This window comes from Gracilinanus agilis, chromosome 4, assembly GCF_016433145.1.
Source record: "Gracilinanus agilis isolate LMUSP501 chromosome 4, AgileGrace, whole genome shotgun sequence".
Classification (NCBI taxonomy): Eukaryota; Metazoa; Chordata; class Mammalia; order Didelphimorphia; family Didelphidae; genus Gracilinanus; species Gracilinanus agilis.
The window spans coordinates 474,033,477-474,057,708 of record NC_058133.1 but is presented as its reverse complement, the minus strand read 5'-3'; the positions used below and the strand labels follow the sequence as shown (position 1 = coordinate 474,057,708).

General features: G+C 41.2%; 2 protein-coding genes across 2 annotated transcripts in view; one reads left to right on the top strand and one right to left on the bottom strand.

Annotated features, from left to right (window-relative positions):
- The window catches only part of PDZK1 (PDZ domain containing 1), a 53,895-nt gene extending 32,403 nt beyond the window's left edge, over positions 1 to 21,492 (top strand). The window contains exons 2-9 of the mRNA XM_044672552.1: positions 685 to 896; positions 1,526 to 1,754; positions 4,166 to 4,302; positions 6,650 to 6,845; positions 8,744 to 8,940; positions 17,751 to 17,972; positions 19,861 to 20,151; positions 21,010 to 21,492. Of these exons, the coding sequence (XP_044528487.1) occupies positions 687 to 896; positions 1,526 to 1,754; positions 4,166 to 4,302; positions 6,650 to 6,845; positions 8,744 to 8,940; positions 17,751 to 17,972; positions 19,861 to 20,151; positions 21,010 to 21,060 (1,533 nt within the window). The 5' untranslated portion in view covers positions 685 to 686 and the 3' untranslated portion in view covers positions 21,061 to 21,492. The remainder of the gene's footprint in view (positions 1 to 684; positions 897 to 1,525; positions 1,755 to 4,165; positions 4,303 to 6,649; positions 6,846 to 8,743; positions 8,941 to 17,750; positions 17,973 to 19,860; positions 20,152 to 21,009) is intronic.
- Positions 21,493 to 22,022: 530 nt separating this feature from the next.
- LOC123244218 (Golgi pH regulator) overlaps positions 22,023 to 24,232 on the bottom strand; it is a 41,284-nt gene continuing 39,074 nt past the window's right edge. The window contains exons 13-14 of the mRNA XM_044672553.1: positions 22,780 to 22,845; positions 22,023 to 22,648 (exon numbers count right to left, since the gene is read on the bottom strand). Coding sequence (XP_044528488.1) covers positions 22,442 to 22,648; positions 22,780 to 22,845 — 273 coding nt within the window. The 3' untranslated portion in view covers positions 22,023 to 22,441. The remainder of the gene's footprint in view (positions 22,649 to 22,779; positions 22,846 to 24,232) is intronic.

Sequence of the window (24,232 nt, the reverse complement as noted above, 5' to 3'; positions counted from 1 at the left end):
ATATATATATATATATATATATATATATATATATATATTGAACACCTAACATGGTCAGAGTATTTTGCTAAGTGCTGACTTTCGGTGCAGTGGACAGGTCTGTAGGTATCTACATCAAAGATTCTTTGCTTTCCAGGGAAAGGTTATGGTGGGTTATGGGCAGCTGGGTCCAGACTCCAATAATTCTCTGTCTACCAAAATCTACTGAACTAGATCTGAGAACTGAGCCAGAGTCCCAGGGATAGAGGAGAGGGTTCTTATTCAGCTTGGGTGATTGGTTCATTCTGTTCTACACTTTCTACATGCCCTTATGTTGACAATGAAAGGAAACCCAAGGATGGCATCTGGATCAGCTCTGGGAAAGTTGAATAGCAGATAATAAATAATAATAGTTATGACTGATGTAGCATTTTAAGGTTTGTGAAATGTTTTACAAATATTATCTTATTTTATCCTCACAAGAACCTTGGGAAGTAGGTGCTATTATCATTCCCATTTTACAGATGAGGAAACTCAGGCAGGCAGAGGTTAAATGATTTGCCCACGGTCATACAGCTAGTATCTGAGGTCAGATTTGAACTCTGGGCTTCCTGATTCCAGGTCCAGCACCCTATGCGCTGCCATGCCACTCGACTACTATGATCAACTCATCTCTTTCTCCCTTCTTCCTTCCTTTGTGAACAGACATGGCCTCTACCATCACACCTCGAGAATGTAAACTTTCCAAACAAGATGGGCAAAGTTATGGCTTCTTCCTCCGGATTGAGAAAGACACCGAGGGTCACCTGGTTCGTGTGGTAGAACAGGGTAGCCCAGCTGAGAAAGGAGGCCTCAAAGATGGCGACCGGGTTCTCAGTATTAATGGGGTGTTTGTGGACAAAGAAGAACACTTGAAGGTGAATGAGACTTGTGGGGATCTCTGTTCCCTCCATTCTTCTTGACCTACAAGCTCATAACTTTGATGCATTCTCTGCACCCAGAGTTCTTTTTTCTGGAGAGGGGTGATGTTTCCGTCCTGCGCCTCCATCAGTCAGCCAGGGTAGCTTTCTCCCCTCTTCCTCCTAGGGAGAGAAGGTCCTAGAGAAGGTCCCCAGTCTTTATGTGGAAGCTGTTTCCCAATCTGAGAGTTTCTGCATATGCCAACGCTCATATTTAGATTTACAAAACTTTTCCCCACCAATAGTTGAACTCTGCTTTAAGACAATAACCACTGAGTGGACTGGCTACCCAAGGATGTTCTCCTCTAGTTGGGGTCTTCTGGGCTGGGGTTGGATCGCATTTGCTGGAACCTTTCAGGACTAGAAAAGTTCTGCTAGGTTGGACCTAGATTGATTTTGGATCTTCAGGGATAGTTCACGTGGAAGGAGGATGAATGGGGAGGACATCATCTGCCACCGGGGAGTAGCCAAGTCTGAGGGAAATCGAGTCACGTAGAGTTGAGAACCCAAGTCCCTCAAGGCAAAGGTGAGGTATCTACCTTGGTTTGTTCTAGGTCGTTCATTCAATTTCTACTGCTTCATCTCAGGTTGTGGATCTGGTCAAGAAAAGTGGGAATTCAGTGACATTCCTAGTTCTGGATGGTGTGTCTTATGAACAAGCAGTAAAAAAAGGGATGAACCTGAAGGAACTGAATCAGAAAGACAAGGAATCACCCCCATCGATGAATGGTGTAGCGGGTGCAGGGAGCCAGCCCCGGCTCTGTTACCTGGTGAAGGAGGGAAGCTCTTATGGCTTCTCTCTGAAAACTGTCCAAGGTGAGTGCACTTAGCTAGAGGCTGGTTTGGGACCATTTTTACCTCTGTGTAGCCTTCCCAGATTTCGGCAGGTAGAAGGGAAAAGCATTCTTCTCAGTTCCTTTGTTGTCCCTTGGTGATTTAATTATCTGATAGCTGTTTCCTTCCTGGGAGACTTTTCAAGTGAACAAAAGCTTGGATTTTCAATGGTTCCTTCTAGTGCAGTTTTCCAGGAGGTTGTTGGTACCTTAGGATCCTTTTGCTTGGAGCTTCTATGAACTTGAATCTAACTGAGGGATTTATAATCAGTCTCTTTAGAGGAGGCTGGATTTTCTTTTATCCATTTTAAGAGGGTAGAATATTAGGACAGTTATTTCTTGGCCAGTAATACTTCTTTTCTGTTACTTTTCCAATGCAGTCTCATATTAGGTTAAACATTTTTTTAAAAAAACTTATCTTTTGTCTAAGTATTAATTCTAAGACAGAAGAGTGGCAAAGGCAAACAATTGGGGTCAAATGACTTGTCCAGGGTCACACAGCTAGAAAATGTTAGGGGCCACCTAATACTGGATTAATGTATTTTAATTTTATGGAAATAAGATTGGGTATACTGTCTTCTGGTCAGAATCTGGTATTGTTGCAGTATCTGGGCTGGTTAGCTCATGTAAATGATGAAAGAGGTTGGAACCTGATGTTAATAGGCTCCAGATTACAGGTTTGATCCCCATAAAGATCAGTTATCTTCTTCCATAGAGGGAGAAATCCTATTTTGGCCATAGACTCTGAGTCCCTTCCTTGTCAGTTATTTCACAACAATATTTTTGGGTAGGCTTCATAGCTAATGTCCAATTATATTCAAATTCGAAGATTGTACATTATCTGTTTTAAGTCTAATGTCTTCTTTAATGAGGCTTAGTAGTGAACCATAGCATATTAAGGGAACGAAGCCTAACAGTTTGCTTTAGTAAGCAAATTATTATTATTCTTTTTTTCAGATTCAACACCTTTTTTTTTTTTTTTTTTTGGTGGTAGAATGACTCTAGTGGGCAGTGAGAAGCAGCTGAGTGAGACAGCAAGAGTTAACTAGGGCACAGCCCACAAATGTGTCAGCTGATGGACATTAGCAGAAACATATGTCTGTCATATTGTTGACATTATGTTATTGACTGATATGTTTGACTGAAAAAGACCATTCCTTCCACAGAACCTTGCCTTGAAGACTGCTTTAGTTTTTATTCTAGCTTTTGGGCTGAGCAGGCTTGAAGCTTCATTGTAATAACTCACAGAAATCTTAGTGCATAAAGATTCACCTTATCTCTGATGGTTGGGTTTACCTCTGTGTAGCCTCTCGGAGGACATGTTTTGATTCAATTTGCAACTTCTTGGCCAATCAGTGAGCAGTGTGCTCCTAGGCTGCCTGGCATCCTGGCATCCTTCTACTCAGTGGGCTTTTGGCCAGCCTTATAGAAACAGGGTTTTTACCAATTCCATCATAACATGTTCCAGGAAGATGATCCTCCCAGACCCACCATCAATAGCGATTATATTTTTGAGAAATTCTTTATAGTGTCAGTTGATTCATTAACCCACTCTCTATGTTCTTCTTGTGACTTAAGCTTTGGTAAATCCATGGACTCATCAATATGAGTAGAGAGTAGGAGTTACATATGAAAGATTTTGTCAAGGTAGGAATGATAAGATCTAGTAAGAGACTGGATATGTGAGGTGAGGGATGATACCCAGGATTTTGAGACTCAGTGACCATCCATGACACTAATAGGGGAAGTTTTGGGGGAAGATAGAAAGTTCTCTTTTGGATGTCCAAAAGGTAGTTGGTAAAGCTGGACTAGATCTAGTTCAGGAGACAGATGTAGAACTTGGAATCATCTGCACAGAGATAAATAAGCCATGAGGGCTGATGAGATCACCAATTGAGATAATATAGAGAAAAAATAGAAGAAGGTCCATGGCAAAGCCTTGAGGGAAGAAAGAATATAAATAAAGATCCGCAAAGGAGACGTGATCAAACAGGGAGGAGGAAAACCAGAAACGTTCAATATAGTGAGTAAACATTATCTTTGTACAGTGCTTCCTGGTTAAAATGTTTGCTAGCCATAAGATTTTTAATTAGAACCCACTTGTATTTTTGAAAGGATCAGGAATTATAAGCAACCCCAAAAAGTGCCTCTTCTGTGCAGGTTTTTAAGGATTGTGTTGTTCTTATACTTCCTGATGAAAAGTCAGAGTTTTTGGTCTTATTTGCTAAGAAAGAGTGGATTAACCACGAAGATGTGAAATTGTAATTTAGCATTATCCGCTGAAATCTCTTCATTTTTCAGGCTTTAGGGACTTTGAAGTGTTAGTGCACCAGTTGTACCCTCCTGCTGCCTGGAATGAATCATCTTCCTTTTCTTCCCTTGCCTCTGTTCTAGGTAAAAAGGGAGTGTACATGACTGACTTGATTCCCCAAGGTGTGGCTTCAAAGGCTGGTGTACAATCTGAAGACCGTCTGATTGAAGTGAATGGGGAGAATGTGGAAAATGCTAGCCATGAAGAGGTGGTTGAAAAGGTATAACCTAGTTTTATTGAGGTAGTATTTGCTGCTTTTATCTTCTCTTCTTCAAATTGGTAACAAGACTTGAAAGAAGATGATAGATATGAATTTTCATCTCTCCCTAGGGACAGATTGACCAGTAACAGAAAAGTTGATATAGGACCTGGAATAAGGTTTTGGGCCAAATGCATAGCATTTTGGGTTCACGGGACCATTGCTTTGAGGTCCTGAGTTCTGACCAGTGACAATTCCCCAGAACTAGACTTACCCACATCCACCACATTGCTGCTTTATAGTCATCTTCATGCTATGCCACTGCCCAGTCTCCTTTTTTTAGTTCCTTTTTCTCTCTCCAGCTCTGGAATCAAAATCGATATTACCTTTCCTAGAAAGGAAATGTCAATCAATGACCTCATGTTTTTGTTTACCATTCCTGTAACTTCCCAGTCTAAAACACTCTTTCCTTATCATGACTCCATTGTATGTGCTGTCTTCCTTTATTAGGGCCTAAGTTCCTTGACTGCAGAAGTGATCTTTCTTTTTGTATTTATATTGTCGGTGATTTATTTCTGTGTTTAGCAAATAGTAAGTGTTTAATATACATATTAATATAGATTATATATATGCATATATATACATATATGCCTCTTCATTCATTCATCTATTCATTGATTTCCCATAAGAGCATGTTTTGGAGAATAGCATTTCAAAACATCCTCACCAAAAATTTGAACTAAATCTATTGAGAGATTTTTTTCCTGTTTCCATGAGAGACAGTAGAATGTAGAGGATAGAGAGCTGGCCCTGAAGCCATAAAAACACGAATTCTGGTGCTATCTCTGACCTGGAGTGGTTTATGTGAACCTGGTCAAATCACCTAATCTCTCAATGTCTTAGGCAACTCTTTACACTGAATTTTAGGGAGAGAGTTGACCTGTATTGGTAGAGGGAATGGTCTTACCTGGGACCAATGTACTAATGAAATCACAGGTTGTTTTTCTCCCTCTATCCTTCGAGGACACATATCCAGATTTATAATGGAACTTAGCAAAAGAACAGGAGTTACATTTTAGTCTTTAAAAAAGCAAACTTTTTTTTCCTTCTTGAAAGACATAGTTTATAAAGTATGTGTTGGGAGATAATATGATATTATTTAACTGAGGAATATAAAGTTAAACTGGTCCCTAGATTTCCCAGTTATTTCTGATTTGAGAACCCAATATGGTGTCATGGATTATGGAAAAGCATGTCTCAAATATAGACATATTAAAATAGTAAGTCAAATTGAGCTCTGAAAATCCAAGAGACATTCATGCGATCAAAGAGAATTAAGTCAAGTCAAGCTTTAATTAAAAGCTTCCTAAATGTCAGGCACTGTTCTAAGCACTCTAAGCATTGGGGATACATGGAAAGACAAAAACAACCACTGCCTTCAAGGAGCTCAATGGGAGCTCCTTGAATTAATTTAGAGAGGCAACCTAGAAACCACTATGTTGAAACAAGAGCTATACAGAAAAGCACACTGGAGGCAAGGCACTAACGTTAAGGTCCCTGGCAAAAGCTTTCTGTAGGTGGGATTTGGGCTGTGATGTGAAGGAGTTGAGGATTTTACAAGTTTATGTTTGCCTTTTCCTTGCTCCAGCATGCATTCCAGTTACTTAGTCCCTTTTCCATAGCGACTTCTGTATATTTCTAATCTTCTCAGAGGAATCTGTTACCTTTGCATGGGGATGTAATTTTCTGAAAAAGAAGAGAATTGGAGAGAAAGATAGAGAGAAGATACATAACTAAGAGACAAAAGGACAGCAGAAAGGAGAACACCGCACTTCCTAAAGCCAGGGTCCCCTCCCTCTGTTGATCATCTCTAATCGATCCTGAATACCCCTTGCCTATAAATCACTGGCTGTGTAGTCTCCTCCATCACACTATAAGCTCCTTGAAGGTCTTTTGCATTTTTTTTGTATCCCTTGGGCTCAGCAAGGTGCCTAGTACACAGTAGACACTTAATTGTTGACTGACTTTAAAGAGGGGGAGGAAAGAAGAGGGTAAGCATTTATTAAATTCCTACTATGTGCCAAGCACTTTTACAAGTATTATCACATTTGATCCTCACAACAACTTTGTTGTCACTCCCATTTCACAGGCGAGGAAACTGAGGCAGATAAAGATGAAGTAAATTGTCTGGGGACACACAGTTAGTTAGTGTTTGAGGATGGATTTGATCAGGTCTTCTTAGGTTAGGCTCTGTCCACTATATCACCACCATCACAAAGCCAGTAATCAGAGATTTGCTCATTCCCTAACATTGGACCCCTGGGGCTATTGATTTAGACAACATGCCCTCTTATATGTGCTTCTATAGGTGAAGAAAGCTGGAAGCCAAATTATGTTTTTGCTGATAGACAAGGACATGGACAAGTACTACAACGAACATAAGATAAAAGTCAAAAGAGAGACAGCCAGTCTGATGATGCTTCCTCACAAGCCCCGGATTGTGGACATGATGAAGGGAAGAGGTGGCTATGGATTTTACTTGAGAGTAGGCCCGGGGCAGAAAGGTAAGGAGCTTCCAAGTTTCTTAAGCTCAATTATCCAGTTGTTTTCTGTCAAACTCTGGTCCTGGGGTTCTGTCAGGCTCTCCTGACTTTCTATGGGAACAGCCTAAATCAATCCTTAGATCCGGGGAGGGTTCAATACCAGGGATCACTGTACCATAACAGATGATGGGAATGATCCAAGGCTGAGGCTTGGGAGGGTACAATTGGCAAAATGATAAGGGCTGGGGTAGGGACTCAAGAAAAGAGGATGGTGTAGAGTTGAATGCTCCTGAAAGGGTCAAGATGGGGAAAAGAGGAGAGAGTGGTAAGAGCAGGGGATATGGGCTGGGAGAGAATTAAAGGCTTAAGGGATTGGAGGTTGTGGAATGGGTGAAGAGTAGGGTTTGGTAAGGGCAAGGCAGAGGGATAAGTGGAAAATCAAAAGATTATGGTCAGGTAAGGGATTTCAGACACATGTAGGTTGTATATTTAGTCAAAAGCAAAAGTATGATCATCTTCATGTGTGGCTGAGGTGGGGTAGAGGAGTGGGTTGTGGGAAATGTTTAGTTTGAGGAACTAAGTGCTTAAGGTATTTCAGGGGGAGTTAATGTGTGTATTGAAGCCCCCTCATATGAGGCCATTTGTATCAATTTAAATTGATTCATTAAGCATTTATTAAGCAACTTGGCATGGAGGACTGGACTCGGTATTGAGAAGACTGAGATTCCAATCCCACCTCTAACGCTTAACCATTTTTGTGTGTGGCTGAGTTGTCGTAGAGGAATAGGTCATGAGAAGTGAATAGGTAGAGGAATGGAGAAACGATTTGAAGGTAAATCAGTATGTATTCTGATTTAGCCTACTACTATGAAGGCAGGAGTCAGGGAAAAGAGAAAAATTGTGAGCTAGATACTAAAGTAGTTGAAGAAAGAAGAGGAATGACCTGGAGATCTGTAGATAAGAGCTTTCAGGATTTTGATTGGGTGGTGGATATAAAATGCATGAATCTCAAAGGAGAAAAGGTTAATGAGTGATGGAAGTAGAGGAAGAAACTGGAAATGGTGATGGGGAACAAAGAGTATTCCAATGCCCCTACCCCAACCTGTAAGCCAAAGGAAATGAGTGAAGGTGCGGCCAACATTGGAAAGGGTGACCAAGAAGGCTATGTTAGAGAGGGGAGCAAGGTTTCAGTGATAGCTAGAAGGTGGAAGGAATGGGAGAAGAAAAGACTTAGGATAAAGGGCAAGTTTGTTGCCTTTGGAACAGGCATTCCAGAAGGCACAATGAAAGGATGGATGGCTTTTGGTTAGAATTTGGAGGTGGATGAAGAAGGGGATGGGAATAAGGTATTGGGTGGTGGGCAAGGGGGAATGATCATTCTTTACTCTGTGACCTTGGGTCCATCATTAAGTCTCCCATGTCTCAGTTTAACCACTTATAAAATGAAAATAGTGATAACTGCCTTTCCCAACTTGTTTTGAGATTTAAGGCACGTGGACTATTTTATGAAGTAGTGTAATGGAAATTTTCAACCCCAACATTCTTTTACCTCCAAAGTGTCTTTCCATATTAAGGTCCAACCTGTTGCTTTAATGTGAAAATTCTGAGCAGGAATGAAGACTGCATGTACTTTGCCATTCCACAACATCCCCTGAGATGACAGGAAAGATGGACATTTCCTAAGGACATTACACTTTCTGGCCCTTCTATGCTCACCTACTTTGGGGCAAGTAGATAGGAGGATGGGATAGATTCTATCATTTATGGCTTACCTCTATGGCAGCTTAAGAATTAATACAGAGAGCACCTTACCCCTCTGTATCCTTTCATCCTTAGCCTTCCTCTCACCATCTCCATAGTTAGGGCATTTTCCCAGAAAGAGAAGAATCTTTCTGACCATTTGGTTTATGGGGGAGTAGGTCAGATCATCAAAGACATAGATTCTGGAAGCCCAGCAGAAGCGGCTGGTCTGAAGAATAATGATCTGCTCATCGCTGTTAATGGAGAATCAGTGGAATTTCTGGATCATGACAGTGTGGTGGAGAAGATTAAAAAAGGTGGAGATCAGACCTCACTCCTGGTGGTAGACAAGGAGACGGACGCCATGTATAAACTGGTAAGTTATGTAAGAGCATGATCTGATGACCATGTTTGCATCACGGGCTATAGTAGTAGACTCACAGCCAAAAGCAATAGTTTTCATCTCATTCCAGGCATTTTCACAGTCTTTCCCTCTTGGTTGGAATGCTCTCCCTCTTCATCTCTGCTTTAGTTCCAGCTAAAATTCCATCTTCTACAATAAACCTTTCCCAGATCCCCTTAATGTCCATGCCTTTCCTATCTGAAATTTATTGTGTCTCCATTTTCTTTGTACATAGTTGTTTACATGTTGGCTCCTCCATTAGACTATGAGATTCTTGAGGGCAGGGATTGTTTTTATGCCTTTGTCTCCCCATTGCTTATGGCACATAAAAGGTGCTTAACATATGCTTGTTGACTGTCTGACAATTAAGCTCCATCCACTGTTTGGGATTCTTGATATATACAAAATAAAGCTAATAAAAAACAGGTTTGTTGTTAATGTTAGGCAGGTAGTTTGCAGGGGTTCCAGCAGGAACCATAGAAGACTGTAGTTCATCTTGAAAAGGCAGAAGGATGGGTTGTAAGGTAATTATTGTTGTGAAATACCTAGGCAGGTACCATGTTTGTCTTCTTGGCCCAAGTGCTCATTAATTATGCGTGCAAAAAATGCTGGAGGCTCAAATGGCTTGAAGAAGACTGTTATTTATTGTCTTATTAAAGAGAAAGGTTCTAGGAAGGATGGAAGAAATTATCCAGGAAGGAAGCTGGGAAGAAAAAAAAGGCTAAAGGAACAAATGGGAATCAAAGCCAGTGTCAAGAAGTTGACTAATGGAAGAACATGATACAAAAGAAAAAGAAGAAAAGAAAATCCATGGAGGAAGGCTCTACAACAGACACATGGTGCTTTCACACTTTCTGAAGCAGTAATCCAAAGGTGATGGTGCACTAAGGAAGGTACTAAGAAGCCTTTCTTTAATTGGAGGAGGCCTTCCATGAGCATTTAATTTAGTGGCTCCTGACAGATAAGCACAGAGGTGGGAGTTCTTTCTTCTTGGAGTATATGTAGCTTAAAAATGGCAGAGATTCTCAAAAGATCCATTGATTGTTACTCATTCCTCTAGGTTCACAGGTGAATGAATGATGTTAAAAGAAATCTGTATTGTATCTCCAGAAACTTTGAAATCTTGGGTAGAAAAAAGACTTAGGGCCCACAGGATTGGTTTAATTTTGTTTGTCATTTAAAGGTCATGACTTTAGAAGTATCTAGTTATATAATCTTGGGTAAGTCACTTCACTTATCTAGGCCTGTTTTCTCATCTGTAAAATGTTGGGCCAGATGTTTCTTATGGTTTTTGCCATTGTTCAGTTGTGTCCAACCTTTTGTGACTCCATTGGGTGTTTTCTTGGCAAAGATAGTGAAGTGGTTTACTATTTCCTTCTCCAGCTTATCTTTTATAGATGAGGAAACTTTTATAGATGAGGCAAACAGGGTTAAGTGACTTGCCCAGGGTCACACAACTAATAAATGTCTGAGGCTAGATTTGAACTCAGGTCTTCCTGACTCCAAGCCCAGTACCCTATTCATTGTATCACCTACCTGACTCATGGTTCTGTCTAGCCCTAAAGAAAGGAATTTGGTTTTTTTTTTTAATTGATTAATTAAGAAAATTTTTCCATGGTTACATGGATTCACATTCTTTCCCTCCCCTCTTCCTTTCCCCCTCCCATAGCCAATGACAATTCCACTGGGTTTTACATGTGTCATTGATCAAGACCTGTTTCCATATTATTAATATTTACACTAGGGTGATCACTTAGAGTCTACATTCCTAATCATGTCCCCATTGACCCATGTGACCAAGCAGTTGTTTTTCTTCTGTGTTTCTACTCCCACAGTTCTTTCTCATAAGTCCCTCAGAATTGTCCTGGGTCATTGCATTGCTGCTAGTAGAGAAGTCCATTATATTCAATTGTACCACAGTGTATCAGTCTCTGTGTATAATGTTCTCCTGGTTCTGCTCCTTTTTCTCTCCATCAATTCCTGGAGGTCATTCCAGTTCACATGGAATTCCTCCAGTTCATTTTTCCTTTGAGCACAATAATATTCCATCACCAGCAGATACCACAATTTGTTCAGACATTCCTCAATCAAAGGGTATCCCCTTATTTTCCAATTTTTTGCTACCACAAAGAGTGCAGCTGTAAATATTTTGGTACAAGTCTTTTTATCTATGATCTCTTTGGGGTACAAACCAGCAATGCTATGGCTGGATCGAAGGGCAGGCTGTCTTTTAGCGCTCTTTGGGCATAGTTCCAAATTGCCATCCAGAATGGTTGGATCAATTCACAACTCCACCAGCAATGCATTAATGTCCCTATTTTGCCACATCCTCTCCAACATTTATTACTTTCCTTTGCTGTCATGTTAGCCAATCTTCTAGGTGTGAGGTGGTACCTCAGAGTTGTTTTGATTTGCATTTCTCTAATTATAAGAGATTTAGATTTTTCATGTGCTTATTGATAGTTTTGATTTCTTTATCTGAAAATTGCCTATTCATGTATCTTGCCCATTTATCAAATGGGGAATGACTTGATTTTTTGTACAATTTGATTAGCTCCTTATATATTTGACATCTTCTAGGTTCCTTCTTAACATGGTCACTCTCACACCAATCCCTAGAAGTGGGTAGTGGTTTGTCAGAGGTTTTTGTTATAAAGATTTTTTTTCCAATTTGTTGATTCCTTTCTAATTTTGGTTGCATTGGTTTTGTTTGTACAAACCCTTTTTAATTTAATATAATCAAAATTATTTATTTTACATTTTGTAATTTTTTCTAACTCTTGCTTGGTTTTGAAATCTTTCCCTTCCCAAAGATCTGACAGGTATACTATTCTGTGTTCACCTAATTTACATAGTTTCCTTCTTTATATTCAAGTCATTCACCCATTCTGAGTTTATCTTGGTGTAGGGTGTGAGATGTTGATCTAAATCTAATTTCTCCCATACTGTTTTCCAATTTCCCCAGCAGTTTTTGTCAAGTAGTGGATTTTTGTCCCCAAAGCTGGGATCTTTGGGTTTATCATATACACTGTCTTGCTAAGGTCAATTACCCCAAGAGAAATTTGATTTCTTAAACTGTGGCTCATATTAAAAAAATCGAGAATAATCTGTTTGACTTTTTGCTCCAATTAAAATGGTTTAAAACAGAAATTTGAAGGTAAAAGATGAAAATCCATACATAAAACTGTAAATCTCCACTTGTCTTATTTTGGTGCTTTGAATAGAGGTGACCTGAAGCTCTTTTAAATTCTTTTATGTATTTTAAAAATAAGTTCTTATTGATGCCTTTTGCTTTTACTTCACTTTTTTCCCACTGTATCCCTCCCCCATCTCTGAAAGCAATCCATTATTAAAAAAGAAAAGGAAAATGAGAAAACAGTTCAGCTACACTAATCAACATAAGCCCACTCCCAGACATGATATGTAGTCTTCCACACTCATTGTCTTTCCAGATTTGTTTAAAAAAAAGGGGGGGTTGAGGCACATGTTTTTCTATATATCTTTTTTTGAGGACAAACTTAGTAAGCATCTCCTTGCCGAGGGCTATGGAAGCATCTGTGGGTTCTCCAGATGGCCAGTCAGTGGAATGCTGCTCTCCAGGGGGATACATGTAGAACACGACTGAGAGCCTCCTGAGACTTGCCCAACCTGAAACCACTACCCACTTCTAGGGATTGATGTGAGAGTGACCATGTTAAGAAGGAACCTAGAAGATGTCTCTTGAGATTATGAAGAACTGGTCAGGAACCTAAAGGATTTAGGAACACGGCTGGCGTTTTCATCACAGTAGCCAATTGAAGGTAGGAATTTTATAAGAGAGAGGATGCTATGGGAAGTGAAGAGTTAGCAAAGAACATCAGTTAATTAGATTTGACTTTTAGGGACATAACTTATGACAAATATAATGATAGCTATTAGGCAGTGATGGATAGGATGTTGGACTTGGAGTCAGGAAGACCATCCTTAGTTCAAATCTTGTCTCAGACACTTGCCAGCTCTCTGACCCTGGCCATTCCACTTAGCCTCATTCAGCCTTAGTCTCCTCAATCTGTAAAACAGGGATAATAATATCTTTACCACAGGGTTGTGGTGAAGATAAAATGAGATAATATATAAATAAAGTGCTATAAAATGTTAAGTTGTTATTCTACCAAGTTCTTCTCTAGGAATAAAGGGTTAGGGAAATATGTATTTTCCTAGAAAATGTCAATCATATAATGACCAATCATGATTTCAGGAGGCCAACAAGAAAACCTACCTCTGGTCAGAGAGATGATGGATTTAAGGTACAGTGTGAGGCATATTTCTTGGATGTGATCAGTGAAGTAATTTATTTTACTTGGTTATACATAATTGTCCCAAGGATTTTGTTTTCATTTTGCAATTAGCTGAAAGATAAGGGGAATATAAAATCTCACTGTGCATAAAGTTTGTTGGTTATTTTTTTAAAGCATTTGATTCAATAGAACAAAATGCTGCCTCATGGGCTTATTTGCAGCAAAGTGTCTCCTACTCGTAGAGTAAGACCATTCTGGACTAGTTGGAAGATGATCGTCTGATAATAGACAGCAAGTGAAGTGTTCTCACCAAAGGTATTCAACACTGGGCCTGAGGAGATGTAACACAGAGTACAGGAGAAGGAGGAATTGAGTGCTCAATGGTATCTGCCATATGTTTCTGTTTGTGGATCACAGTGTGCTGATTATATCAAGCCCCAAGACATTGCAGAACCTCCTGGAAGAGATCTATAATCACTCAGAGGAGTCTGGCCTGTTCATCCACACAGGAAAGACAAAGACAAAGTAAATGAAGAATGTCTGTTTCTTGTACTTCAACGTGCATTTGGATGGACACCTAATAGAGCTTATCCATTGCTGTGTATATTTGAGATAGACACTAGACATGGACCATGAATTGGGTCCAGAGTTGAGAAAAAGGGGAATGGATGGGACTGCTTGAATTGCAAAACTTGTTTGACTAACCCCACATTTCCCTTGAAAACAAAGGCTTCCCTCACACATAAAACAATGATATATAGCAGTGAGGTGGGGAATATTACAGACAGGGCAATGAAAAGGTATATGGTGGATGGGAGTAGGCTGTAACATCTAACTAAAGAGGCGCTACAAAGGAGAAAAAGAATAAAGGCTAAAATCAAGGAATTGCCTGGCAGGAAGAGAAAATGGGCCAGCCTTGGGGCAAAAGAGAGTGTGACAGGTACACAGACAGAGTTCTCCATTGGTACCTTTATAATGTTGGGAGAAAGCAAAGAAGGCTTCCAGCATGTTGAATGGACCTCCTGGGATGAACTTTTGGGAGGACATGAAAAAAAGTTACCCCAGGATGGCTTATAATCTGCATTACAGGTAGGAACTCCCAAACTGATGAGATCATAGATTTATTTGAGTACACAAAAATACATACAAGTGTATTACATGAGTCACTGGTGTAGACATGATCACTGAACCCACTGTAGCTTGGAAATCACCAAAGAGAAGTGAGAAAAGGGCCTGGAATAAAGCCTTGAGTTAATGCCAAAGTCAGGCAGAAAGGAGGAGGACCAAAAGAAAGTGTGTCATGGAAACCTGGAGAATAGGGAGTGTCTAGGAGGAAGGGGTGGTCAATAGGATCGAAAAACCATTACAAACATGTTCTCCTTCTTCCCATTCTTAAGGTTAATAGTAGAGAAGGGTTTTTTTCAACCTAGCAGAGATCAGTCTGGTACAGTACATGCTAATCTTACAGAACCAGTTTTATTTCTCTCTGTACCTACTGAAATTCTGATCATCCTATTTATGGCTTTGCCGAATAACTCCTTGCCATTACTTTTCTTTGGAAACTGCCCAGCCCCTTCATATGTTTGCAGTAATAAGGGTTTTGTAAGAGAGAAGCTCCTATATTATCTGCTGCCACCTTGCTCTGTTGGCTGTAATTAATAATTATCAGATAACTGCCAGCTCCCCAGTGGTAAATAGTAGCTGCAATAGTAATTAGCTGTGAGCTATGAGATCTTGCTAAAGAATGCCAAATTCCCAGCCACTTTTTACCTTCTTTTCCTCTCACTGGCTAATACTGGCTACTTGTCTTGGTTGGGCCATAATTTAATGTTAACTGATGAAAGCAAAAAACTCAACTAATTCTGAGTTTTTTCCACCAAGGAGAAATCGTCAAACTGGAATGGAGAGATCATTGAGAGCAAAATTTGAGTTCAAAAATAGATGAAGAGGTAGAGTTGGCATGTAAATGGTTTAAATGAGTTCAAGTTTAGGGTCAGATGAATTACATTTCAGAGTGCTGGGGAAAACCAGCCTTACAAATGTGATCCAAGAACCAATATTGTACATTTTCGGGGAGATGTGGAAAAGTAGAGGAGCTGGAAGATGAGCAGATGTTCTCACTTTAAAACAAAAAGAGAAATAGTGTCTTGTGCGAGTTTCAATCTCTTAAACTTCAGTCCTCTCCTCTCTGAAATGAGGGGATTGGACCAGATGGCTTTTGAGATCTCTTCCAGCTCTAGATCTATTATTAGTCTGTGATCATTCTGTCAAAATGGACTGTTAAGTTTGATGTCTATGCTCTACAAGATTTTAGAAGACATTAAACAAAGGGTTGGTGAACAAGATGAAGCAGAATCGATTACTAGGACTTTGCGTATTCACTGGGAATGTCATGTTAGACAAATCTTTTTGATAGGACTCCCAAAGCAGTAAATCGGGGAAATACAGCCAATGGTGAATTAGGATTTCATAGAAGCATTTGACTGTCTCTCAAGATAGCACTGTAATCAAGATGGAGAAATAAAAAGCAGATGATAGTTTGTTACTCACAACTAATTAAACTCTACTATGCAAATAAAATGTTGACAGATGGGTTGAGGACAACCTGAAGAGATACCTCTAGGGCTATGCTAGAGAATTTAGAATCTCCCTTTCTACAAGCCTTTTCTGGTTTCCCATAATGCTAGTCCCTTCCCTCTGATGATTATCTCTAGGCTGCCTGCTCTAAAATTGAATGACAATAGGAAGATTGTACATGAAGGGGTGATGAAGGTTTAGCAGCAACAAGTGTAGACCGTTCTTTCTAGAAGTTTAGCTATTTTGACCCCTTATGCCTTTAGATAGAGACATAATATTATTGTCAGGTAATTTTGTGAACTTGTATTGAGGGCTGAGATAGAAAATGACCAGAATTACCTTTTCTTGGACCATGAACCTTTAGAAACTTTGCTGCCTCCTATTTTCTTTCAAGATATGGAAAATGACTGATAAGGAATATTCGTACAAAAGTACCCCTGAAAAGGTAATTTAATCACTTGAGTTGGGCAGCTAGGAAGTTCTAAGCTACTGCAGTCATCATTCAGAAAGTTAAGAGATGCTTCTTAAGCACAGTCTCACTCGGTGTAACATGTCCCATTATGGCGATGACTTTTATATTATTTTTATTTTTTGCTGGGGTCAAGGAGAGAAGAGCTAGGGAAGAATAGGTTTGGAAGGAATGAGACAGACTGCTAGTGGTTCCACTAGCTGGTCAGTCAATAAGTATCTATTAGGTGCCTATTATGTGCCAGGCACTGTGCTAAGCACTGGGGATAACACACAGGCAAAGATAGTCCCTGCCCTCAAAGAGCTCACAGCCCAATGGAGGAGACAACATGTAAACAAGTATATACAAATAAGTTATAGATAGAATAAACTAGAAAAAAATCCACAGAAGGCACACACTAGAATTAAGAGGGATTGGGAAAGGCTTCCTGTAGGAGGAATTTTAGCTGAGACTTGAAGGAGGCCTGGGAAGCTAGGAGGCAAGATGAGAAGGGAGAGCATCCCAGGCATGGGGGACAGCCAGTGAAGGCCCGGATTAAGGAATGGCAATGAAGACAGTGTCTCTGGACCTCAGAGTATGTTGGGGGAAGAGGAGTATGTTGGGGTAAGAACGGGAGCAGGTTATGGAGGACTCCGCATGACAGAGGATTTTATAATTTGATCCTGGAGGTGATAAGGAGCCACTGGAGTGGAGAGAGATAGAGATAGAGATAGATAGATAGATAGATAGATAGATAGATAGAGAGAGAGAGAGAGAGAGAGAGAGAGAGAGAGAGAGAATGTGTGTGTGTGTGTATGTTGTTGCATGGCCTATTGAGGCTGTAGCAAGAATAACAGGCACTCTAGATCCAAGTTTTCCAAAGGACAACAGCAATGGGTTAGCTTTAACTTTCAAAATCTGCGCCTATACTGACTATTCTTAAAACTTGGTGTGGATAAATGTTCTCTTCTTGTAGATCTGAGCCTTCTCAGACACCTCAGTGATATAGTCACGGTGTCTCATGCTTTCAGAAAACAAGAAACTTGGTAGACATTAGCTCACTAATCCTCAGCAGTCCTCTAAGGATATAGAACTCATATTCTGCCCATTTTGGAAGTGACGCAATTGACACACAGAGGATTTTTCAGAGACTTGTTTGCCCTCCTCTAGAAAAAAGGAATATTGCAATACATAAGAAATTCGAGCCAACATTAGGGTGTTCTAGCAATTAATCTAGTATGTTTTTCTTTTATCATATACAGATATTTTAAAACATGCCACACCCACACTTTACCACCTCGTTCCCTCCAGAACCTTTGTGGTTGTGAAGCAATGAAAATTGTCAGCCTATGGGGCTAAGGTTTGGGGACCTAAATGAGTGAAATGAGCACATTGTCTCAGAAATCAAACCATAACATATTTCTATGACCCAAAGCCCAAGGTCTTTCCATCAAGTCAAACACGTATTTCTCTTTTCAAAGGCTCAGTTTTCTCCATTTCTCTACTACCTTCAAAATCAAGCACTTCCTAATGGTGCCATCAAGGAGGCTCCTGCTGCTCCTTCTCCCGTGGCCTCGAGCCCTGCTCCCCCGGAGGAAGTGGTGACTCACAAGCCCAAGCTCTGCCGTCTGGTCAAAGGCCAGGAGGGCTACGGCTTCCACTTAAACGCTGTTCGAGATCAGCCTGGATGCTTCATCAAAGAGGTAAGCCTACTTGGCTCAAATATACTAGAGTCCTAAGGGCAGTCCAAACCATAATTGGGCTCTGCATCACCACCATGCTCTATTTTTTTTAAGCCCTAATCTTCCATCTTAGAATCAAAACTGTGTATTGGTTCCAAGGCAGAAGAGTGGCAAGGGCTAGGCAACAGGAATTAAGTGACTTGCCCAGAGTCACACAGCTAAGAAGAGTCTGAGACCACATTTGAACCCAGGACTTCCCATCGCTAGGTCTGGCTTTCAATTCTCTAAGCCACGTAGGTGCCCCCCACCATGGACTATTAAATAGCTGCCAATGTTGTCCCAAGCCCATGAGTTTTCCTGGAAAAGTAAAGATCAGATCTTCATTTCCTTTACAATTTTCTGCTCAATTATCTCCAGATAAACATTTTCAGAGTCGAGTTCAGTGAATGTCTTATAGGTGGTTAATATGGTGTAAAAAGGTAGGAAAGATGCCCTGTAAGAAAGATGGAATGGGCAACCTGGGTTTAGCTTAACCAGGTCTACAGGGTATCCCCCTCAGGGACAGAGAGTAAAAGACGGTTGCTTTTCTCTATAGAAAGGTAGGGAAAACTCCTGGGTTGTTGTCAAATGGTCAGTTGATTTGGGCAACTTGACCTGTCAGGGTATTTCCCCCTAAGACAGAGAGCAAATGGCTACCCCATCTCTATCCAGAGTAGAATGGTGGGCATGATGATGCAGCAGTCTGTCAGGATAGAGAACACCTCAGCAGGAAAGCAAACTTGGCTAGGAAGTTTTGCTTTGACCTAGCCCTCCTTTAGTGAACTCTGAACAGAAAGCTGCCGGAGAGAGTGCAGTATTGGGCGACTCAGGAGTTTGGCTTAACCCGAGGCTGAGAAAGCTCTCACTCCAGGGAAAATACCTCCACCCACCAGTCTCTCTTCACTCTTCTTCAGTGAATCAATCTGATGGCTTCCCTTTAAGTTGAAAGATTTATTTAACAGGATAGTAAAGGTAGATCAGGAAAGAGAATGTAGGAGCCCCGGCTAATGGGTGACAAGGCCCAACCCTCAGCTTCAGCCGAGAGACCATGGAAAATCCTAACTGATCTTGTTGTTTCCTATCAATAACTAACCCTAGGATAAAATAATGGATCAATAGTCTCTAGGCTGTTAGCAGATCAGGTTGTGAGAACTCCTGCTGGCTGTCAGTCTCCCCTCTGGGCAGGCCCTTCAGGAAAATTGCTTCTTGTTAGAGTCCACACAGGTAGAGATTTCCAGGTATTCAGGACAGGAACAGGATTTAACAAGTCTCTTCTCAGGAATCACTTTGGATAGGAAATTGCTGTTTGGATCAGGAGAATTGGTCCAGAGCTGTCTCCCACCAGAGTTCAAGCTCCAAAAGACCCTGAGGGTTTCAACGGTCAACCCTGGATTCCTTTGCTCTCAGAATTCTCCCCCACGAACGTTCCAAAGCTCCTTTGCTTTGCTTTTGTGTATTTTCACCTTGCTTGCTCGTTCCTGCAAATTCCTTCCTTCAGTGGTCCATTCTGATCCTATTGTGGCACACTACCACTTGAGCTGGGACCCCACACTTGTATGCCTATTTTCTGCCCTGATGTGAGAATCCAAAGTCTTAGGTAGAGACGCTGAAGTCACCAAATGGTTAAGATGTAAGAATCCCACGACATTACACCAAAGGATAGCATGCAACTATTTCTTACGCTAGTGGTGTGAGGCATGGCTTTTACAGGTAGAATACCGAAAGCTGAGAAAGACACGCTCAAGAAAATTAACAGCAGGGCTAAATATACTCAGTTCTCATCTCCAATATTTATCTTGAGCAAGGAGGCAAATGGAACCTATCTTTTTGCATTATGGATACTGAAATCCTTTGGTGTCTTTGTTTACAGGTACAGAAGGGCAGCCCTGCTGACCTCGCTGGTCTAGAAGATGATGACTACATCATTGAAGTGAATGGAGTGAATGTGATGGATGAACCTTATGAGGGGGTGGTGGAAAAAATCCAGAACAGTGGAAAAAGTGTCAGTCTATTGGTCTGTGGAAAGAAGGCCTACACTTACTTTCAGGCTAAGAAAATACCGATTAGTTCCTCGATGGCAGATCCATTAGAGAACTCCCCTGATTCTCCTGAGGAGCCACCAGCCGAGGCAGAGAGAGACTCATCCACGCCAAAAGAACGAGTGAGTGGTCTTGACTTTTTTAATTCATAGAGATTTTCAGTTAATTAGGTGTGTTCCTAACCTATAATCACTGAAGAATATTTCTAACTTCAGGAAAACTAATCCTATACAAAAAAGAATGGGAGAGTAGGAAGGAATAGCAGATCCTTTAGTTCAATTCCCTCATTTTGCAAATGGGGGAAGAGATTCAGAGGGGCCATGATTTATTCAAAGCCATACAAGTACTAAGTGGTGGAACCAGGCCTCAGATCAGGTTTTCTGATTCAAAGTTCACTGCTTCTTCCACTTTACATAACTTGTTTCTTTGGAATCTTGTCAAGTCAAGCTTTTCAATCACAGAATTTCAGAGCTGGAAAATTACCTAGTCTGGCTCTAATTTTTAGATGAGAAAACTTAGAACAAGAGAAGAAGAATGCCTTTGTCCAAAGTTACACTGCCTGCAGGTCTGTGGTGGATCAGGGCCTGTGGGTCATCTGAACCCTTGTCCTGTGTTTCTTCCAGACCATGAAGGCTCTAGATCACTACTTTAGCAAAATCTCTGGTCTATCACACTAAATTACTCATTGATCTTGGACTTTGGACCTGATATTCTTCAATTAGCCATGACATTCCTACTGGAAGGCCACAACACCATTATTACAGATTTACTCTCATGCCTTTTGTTTCCTCTGAGAGGGAAGTCTGTGAAGTCAAATAAGATGACAGATCCAAAGCCAAGATTAGAGCTCAGGTGTCCTGCTGCCTTTTATAGTCAATCTTAGGGATTAATTTATGCTCCATGGAACATTTTTGTAGGTGATCACTGGGATTTCAAGTTCCATCATTTGTAAATAATTTTTGTTCTTTTTTTCTGTGCAGGCTGACAGCATATCCTCTCATTCTACCAGCTCTGAAGACACTGAACTATGATAACACCAATCTCTGGCTTTGACTAGAATATGTCTCTTGGAATTTGATAGGAATAATTCTCTCCCAAAGAACAAGCTGTCACCCATTGCGTAGAAAGTAACTCTACAGGAAAGGACTCCATGTGAACCTGTCCCCATCTTAGGGACAGCTGCTGTAGAGAGCCAGTTTGTTTGTGGTTAAGTTAGAAAATGAGAACCCATGAGGCACTTCATCCCCACAATCTCTCTCTTGTTATCATTTGAGACAGAGAGTAGTTAGGTGTCTCAGCACAGGCCAGTGCCTCTCAAGCACTAAAGGTGATTCACAATTAGTAGGGGAGGCAGTTGCTTTATTAGATTTATGAAATCCGATCAGATCAGCCTTTCTTAGAAATAGTGTGCTACCAACTCTAAGTGCTATGAAGAATAAACATCAACAGTACTTTTATGGCAAGAGTGTGTGTTTTCCTTTTTGGCTGCCTTGGTAAGCTTTCTTTGCTTCAGATGCCAGCTCTGATGGGAAGCTACAGTCCGGGATAAAACAATCGTGGTGAAGGTGGACTTAGAACTCACATCCCTTCCCTTCCTACAGCTTATGTACTCATCCTATTTTCTCTCCTCTAAATTCTCATGGGTCATTCTGAAACGAATATCCCCAATTCAAATGATGTTATAGCTAAAAGGAAGACTTAAAAGAGGCTATTATTTCTCTGGTAGAACTTCTTTCAGCTGATCCCCAGATGACCAACACAGAAGATGCACTGATATCTCAACATAAAACTGCTGTTGTTAGATTAAGGAAAAGGAAATTCCTAGCCAACAAGCAGTTGCCCTTTATATTTTAAATGTAGGGGGTTTGTGTTCCATCTGTCAATTCTGGGCTTCAGCTCCAGTAACCATGGTATGTGCTTCCATGGTCTGTATATGGTCTTATCTGGGCAAAATGATCCCCAAAAGGGCTTAAAAAGTAAAATGAAACCAATGTACCACAAAAACTTTGATTTTAATGACTTCCAGTTTCCCTTTCTTGTTCTTGATGAAATCTGAATTCAAATAAATAAATAAAAAATCACCCAAGAATAGCAGCAATGCAATCTCTTCTGCCTTGGTTTTCCAATATTTCCTTTGATCTCCACTCCCTTTGATTTTTCCACTGTGGGTGCCATATTGAATATGGGAAATGTCCTATGGCCTGCAAGCTCACCCACTCTCCTGCCAATCCTGATAACACAAATGATCACTGTATCCTGGTGGAATGAGGTATAGAGATGCAGGAGGCAGTGTAAGCCACCATGGCATTTCTGTCGTCTAAAAAACCCAACCCCTCAGTTCCCTCCTCTCTGATGTTCTGACTTTGCCCCTTGGGCTTTCAGCAGTCTGCAACAGGTCTGAATCTCATCTGTTCACGGTGTCATGTGTTTCTCGGGAGCTTGCTTGTGCGCCAGGTAGAGGAAGAGGATACTGGAAAGAGCGCTGACTAGGAAGATCACGTCAAACCAGCGGTGGTAGAAGTTAAACTGCAGTTCTCCAAGGACTTCAGTGATTATGGTGCGGTACTCTGGGGGCATGCTCATGCGGATGAGAAGTACCGAAGAGACAAAATACATGCCCTGTAGATCAAATGACAGAAGTCAGAACAGGAGGCACCTCCATGGGAGCTGACCCGCCAGAGAGGGCCTAGAGAGTGCTAATGAGTAAGGGCTTCCAATATTTCCAAGTGGAGATGGCTCCACCCACTCACCATGATCTGGGCCAAGAGCAGGACGATCACGTTGGACGACTTGCTGCTGGAAATGGCATAAAAGAACTGTCCAAAAAAAAGGGGGGTGGGGTGGGGAAGAGAAAGAGATAGAGAGAGAAATGTGAAATGACTGTGGTGGTATAAGGGGATCCTCACAGAATCAACAACATGACCTCTTGAGGTGAATGGGCTCTTTACAAGAGACCCTCAGCCCATCTTTGTGTGCTGCCACAGAAGAGTAATGGTGTCCACATGTGACAGTGAAAGGTGTGGGGGAGCCCATGAGGGCTGCCAAAGAGAGTGCTCATAGGGGAGAGTGCAGGAGGTGGGCTGTTACTTCATTATCACAGAAATTGTGAGAAAAGGGAGTGGGGAGAAGCCAAATGAACTGTGGAGCATTTTGCCAATGTGGTTGTCTTCATAGCTGTTGGACCAAATCAGTGATGGCAGCAGGATGGGCCACCAAATAAATAGAATGTCTCTGCTCTACTACTATCTCTGTTAGAGTTAACCCCTCAAAGAATGAGGTTTGGCTTTTCCCCTGGGTGCACCCTCCTACCTTGGAGACTCACTATCTTGGACTAGCTACTGAACCTCTCTCAGCCTTCATTTTTGCATCTGTAAAGGGGTGATACCTGTTGTATTCCATCTGATTGGGTTGGGGACAGGAACTGTGAAATCAGACAGAATGACATACGTACTCTATTCCTAACTGAAAGTTATTACCTTCACAACATTTCCTGCATATGTGCTTTTTCTCCTCTGATGCTGCCCCGATCCCGATCCAGACTCTCATCACTTCCATGCTGGGCCCATGGCTAAAGCCACAGGGGGTCTGCCTGCCTCAGCCCCCTCTGCACTCCAGTCTACCTTCCATTCAGCCACTAAACCTATCTTCCTAGAGCATAAGACTGGCCATGCCGTCTTGGTCCTTTTCCATATCCAGTAAAGCCCGGTCACTCGCTATTGCCTGCAGGATCAAATGTAAATCCTCTGTTTGACTTTTAAAGCCCTTCTTAACTAGTCCCCTCCTGCCTTTCCTTATACCTCATTCCCTTCCACGTCTTCTGTAGCCCAGTGACACTGGCTTTTTTGCGGTTCCTTGAATAGGATGCTCCATCTCCCAATTCCAAGCATTTTCCCTGGCCATTTCACATGTCTGGAATTCCTCCTGGCTTCCTTGGCTCTCTTTAAGTTTTAGCTAATGTTCCACTTCCTACAAGAAGCTCTACTTGGTTTTCCTGGACCTTAGTGTCTTCCTTCCTGAGATTTGCCTCCAATTTGCTCTATCTGTGCCATGTTTGAAAAGCACCGATGCATGTTGGGTTCCCTATTAGAATGGGAACTTCTGGAGATTAGAGGCTGCTTTTCATCTTTTTTTGTATCCTCAGCTCTTGCATGGGGCCTGGTACTTAGTAGGTGCTTCATAAATGTCTGCTGACTTGCCAGCTAT